Consider the following 4,819-nt stretch of genomic DNA (forward strand, 5'->3'; position numbering starts at 1 on the left):
ATTCCCACCAGCAGTGTAGTAGAGTTCCTTTTTCTCCACATCCTCACCAACATTTGTTGTTGCTAGTTTTTTAATATCTGCCATTCTCACTAGTGTAAGGTGATATCTTATTGTGATTTTGATTTGCATTTCCCTGATTACAAGTGATGGTGAACATTTTTTCATATGCTTATTGGTCATTTGCATTTCTTCTTTGGAAAAGCGTCTTTTTAGCTTTTCTACCATTTTTTACTAAATTGTTTATTTTGTTTTTGTTGAGACTCTAGATTTTTGTAGATCTTTGTGATCAGTCCCTATTGTGTGGAAATTAAAGAACTTTGTACAGCGAAAGCAACATTAGTCAAAACAAAGAGACACCCCACTGAGTGGGTGAAATCAGCTAATTTAACTGTTTTTTTTTGTTTGTTTGTTTTTTTACTTAATGAACCCATCTATCAAAAATTGACAAAAAGATTTTGGTCTGCAGACCAAATCTTTTGCAGACCAAAATTTTTGTGTCCATTATAGAGAATAATTTTTACATTTAGATAAAGCACTTCCACTTGAAGAGATTAAAATATCTGGAAATATATAAAAATGATTGTAGATCTGGGATCATTTCTTAAACAATGCATATTGCAAAGCATAAAGAGCAAAAATGATGTTGGAAACCATCTTAATGAGAGCATTCTGTTTCTCAAAAGGCACTAAAAAGAATGTAAACACAAACAAGCCACAAAATGGTAAAAGTATGGACAAACATACATTTTTTAAAGTCCAAAAAATAAATAACAAAAATAATAATTAATTTAAATTTTTTTAAATCCATAAAAGATACTACACAAACATATGCTAACACATGTAAAAATATGATGAACCTTATGAATAATAATACAACATAAATACCGAGTGAGAAACCATTTTACACTGTAAGTTTGAAAATTCTAACCATATTAAGTGTTAGTGGTGCAAAGGTAACTTAACCACTACTCACAAAGCATAAATTAGGAAAACTACTTCAGAAAGCTGCTTGCCCTTATCTGTTATTGTTTGTGTACCACAAGCTATTTCCTCAAAATAACACTTATGCCACGAGCATATGTATCCAATGTCAAATATCTGTTTTAACAAACTTAAACATGTCTGCATTTAATTACCATAAACCACACAAGTATTTCACCACACACAGAAAAAAAATTCCTTCTCTTCTCTGAACATCACTAATAAGCACTAAATAAACAAGTTTATTAAACAGTGTAATTCAAATTAGACAGCAACGCTAAACACAAAAGTTAACCTTAAAGTCAATATTTGTCTCTCTATTAATAATTAATGACCACCAACTGACCAACAACAGCAACAAAACAAACTAAAACATAAGTAGCGCTGGTTAGACATTCTTCATTGCTACTTAAAATCTATTCACATCAAAGAACGTTGCATTTCTGATTTTTTTCACATTAAAAGAAATGTCAAGAACAATATGGGTGCAGTGCGGGCCAGTGATTCAAAATGGGGAGAGTTAACTTCATAGCCTCCTAGGAAATCTTGGAAGACTTAGGTGCAGGCTATTTCTGAAAGTCACTAAGGAGTTTATGAGATTAGATATCAATTCTGTCGCGAGCCCCACCCCCACTACCACCACCAAAAACAGTAAAAGCAGGAATGACCACTATGCCCCACTCGGGAATCTGAGAAATAATCCTATCAGGTTCTAACCTCCCCAGGATTTTGCCCCGTTAATCCTGTTACCCTAAGGAAAATGGCAAGAGGCGGCGCCTATATTTGATATCCTCTACTTCTTAGGTCTCGCAATGCTATCTTGATTTGGATGGGGTTTTTTTGTTGTTTTGTTTTGTTTTTTTGGTTTGTTTTGTATTGTTTTCATGGCAGAAACAATGTTTGCAACCTTGTATATGATACGGAGGTATGGGCTGTCACCTCTTCAAAAGACTGTAACAACACCAAGTGCACCACCAACTCATGAGTAATCATTCACCGTATTGCAAAATGACCCCTTGGCCTTCTTTGCTCCCCTCCCCCAATTCTCATTGTTTTGTACCTTCAGTTCCACCGTCAGATTTCCAAGGTTTGTTCTATTTTAGATATTCCCAATTCTAACTAAATGCGTGGGTATATAATGGTGAGTGTGAGTAGCAATAAGGAGGGAGGGGCTTAGAATGACACTCTGCGACTTTAATTCCACTAACGTCACTGCTACTTTAACCTCCTCCACATCCGCATCCGGCCAGAGGAATATAAGCGCCCATCAAGCGGGGCTGATCCTCACTCAGAGTCCAGGCTGCTGTCCTCCTAGAAGGAACCCTGAGAGCTCCAGCGACAGGATCTGTGCCCTGCACTCCTGCACCCCAGCTGCCCTCAGCTCGCCTGACCGATCAGAGAGACCCCCTCACAAAGAGGACTCAGCACCCCACTCCTTCTGCCAGTGCCCAGAGAGAGCCACCTTCAACGCCATTCAGGTGATGGGCACCCGACCCCGCAGCCCCAGCGCCCAACCTGCTCCCTGCTGGGGACCACAGCCCGGGGGGCGCCACCCTGCCAAGCGCCCACGATACCTCGAGCCCCAGAGCCCCAACTTCGAGATGCCGCCCAACCTGGCAGACCCCACCGGACCCCAGGCAGCAGGCATGATCACCGTGGCCATCCTGCCTGCAGGCTATGCCCTAACGGTGCCCCTGGGCAATGTCAACCTGATGCTGGAACCTGCGCCAACGTCGGTCCTGCGAGTGTCTCTGGGAGCACACACTATCCTGCTGGTTCCCGAGGCTCTCCTCCACTTGGAAGACCACCACCAAGTAGGTGGGCAGGGCCCCTTTCCTGTGGGCCTGGAACCCCGCACTCACCGGGGTGCTCCGCGGGAGGCTGTTGCCCTCGGGAGGGGATCCTTCTGCGCCAGTTCCGGTGAGATGGCTACCCAAGGGGTTGTCCCCCAGGACGCGAACCACCAGCTCCCGCCCCCGTGGATGGGCCCTGCAACTGGTTCAGTCGCTGGACTCCCACAAGTGGCTCCTAGGATATCTAACCACCTGCAGGGCCCCATGCCAGGGCTCCCACCGTGGGCCCCCACCCCTAGTCCAGAGAGACGCTCTCTTGGCCCATACTTCAGCCTCAGGTTGCGCCTTCTGGAGCCATTGCCCCACTCACCCCTGCAACCTCTGCCTGCATCACCAAATCCGGGTCCCCAAGCCCGTCCTCAGCGCCCTCAGCATCTTCACCCCAAAGCCCGCAGACGCCTGTTCCTGAATTGAACTGTTCCCTCCCCACTGGTAGGCCCAGTTCTCATTGCACCCCCACCTGCCTCAGTGCCCTATGGGAGTCCCAGAGTCCTTTGCACTGACCAACCAGCCAGCTGGAATTGAGCACCTCAGGTGCAAATCACATTTTCCCTGACCTGTCTACAACGGAGATGAAGTCACCAAGAGAAAGCAGATTCTAGACCTCACCTAGGAAACTGAACCTTGTCTGCCCAGAGGTCCCAGACAATGACTTCTCACACGTCTGGGCTTCTCCACAAGCTCATCCTCAAGACCCTCCGTTCTCCTCCCTTGGCAGCAGTGACCTCTCAAACTAGTCTCTGGCACTGTGCCGCTGCTCCCCTGTCCCTGCCCCAAACCAAGGAATCAGCATTTCTTACTTGTCAGTTCCCTTGTAGGCTTTCCCATTACTTTGTAATAAAGATGCTTCATTGATAAAGAATTCGCTCTCTCTTGGTATTTTTGTTAGAAAGCTTGGTGTTGCCAACTTTCTAGAGGAAAACCACAAAGTAGAATGATGCTTCATATGCAGAATCATATGCAATGTATTCCTAACTGCCTCCCAACCTGCCTAAGTTCTTTCCACTCTGGATTGTATATGCTTTCAGCATAAATTGAGACATATACTTACTATTTATAAGCTCCCTATATGACAATTCCACCCAATTAGCAGATGTTAAATGCTTATATTCCTGCTATTCCATTTGGTTGTACATTTCAATTTTCCCCCTAGGCTTTCTCTTATATAAGCCAAACTTCAAACTTAAAAAATTGCTTTATTTGCACATTTATTTCACATTTTTATACAGAAAGTAAAATATAGTTAAAATGAAATGAACTATATAGCATCATAATTTATTGAAATTTCATTTTTAAAGAATTTCATTTTTAAAATCAACCAATATTTTAGCTTTATCAATGTATTACCAATTCATCACTACCTTTTCATTTTTACAGCATCAGTTTTCTACTTCTGAAGACTATCCTTTAGTAGTTCTTTCCACACTGTCCTGAGTGTGGTCAACACTCTCGGTGTTGTACATCCAAACATGTGGCAAACACTTTTAGTCTTCTATGTCTGAAAATGTTGTATTAATGTTCATTCTAAATTCCAAAATGATATTAACTAAGGATACAAGCTTCTTGCTGTACCATTTTTTGTTACTATCGTTGTAGCAATTAAGGTGCTATCCCTGTTATATTTGAATTGGCTATTCATTTGAGCACATTTAAAATGCTAAAGTTGATGTTCTACATTGTTACATAATATGCCAAGAAGTATACTCTATTCTCATTTGACTTGCCTGAATTTGATGAATAAAGAATAGGGAAACTATCTCTTCCCTGAAATACCATAAAATCTTAGACTTTTTGTCCGAAGATATCCTACATAATTTTGTTTTTCTGATCTCGTGAACATAGATGTGGTAAGAAGCTCATCAAACAGAGGAAGAAAGGCGCATAATTACAATAATATAATTCTAGAAAGAACCACAGAGTTCTCCTTCAGGATGCACACTAATTTTTAAGGTGATGCATTTTAAATGTACACATTTTGACAGACC

The 4,819-nt window shown here is 42.0% G+C and overlaps 1 protein-coding gene across 1 annotated transcript; it reads left to right on the forward strand.

Moving 5' to 3' along the window:
• Positions 1-2,462: 2,462 nt before the first annotated feature.
• Positions 2,463-3,248, forward strand: LOC101633709 (proline-rich protein 23A-like). Its single transcript, XM_004682444.1, has one exon. It carries the CDS (start codon positions 2,463-2,465, stop codon positions 3,246-3,248), a length of 786 nt encoding a protein of 261 aa, XP_004682501.1.
• The last annotated feature ends 1,571 nt before the right edge of the window (positions 3,249-4,819 follow it).

Source organism: Condylura cristata, unplaced genomic scaffold (genome assembly GCF_000260355.1).
Source record: "Condylura cristata isolate star-nosed mole 26May11 unplaced genomic scaffold, ConCri1.0 scaffold00014, whole genome shotgun sequence".
Lineage (NCBI taxonomy): Eukaryota > Metazoa > Chordata > Mammalia > Eulipotyphla > Talpidae > Condylura > Condylura cristata.

Coding starts and splice junctions, on each gene's coding strand:
- LOC101633709 (XM_004682444.1), top strand. CDS start 2,463: ATGGGCACCCGACCCCGCAGCCCCAGCGCCCAACCTGCTCCCTGCTGG.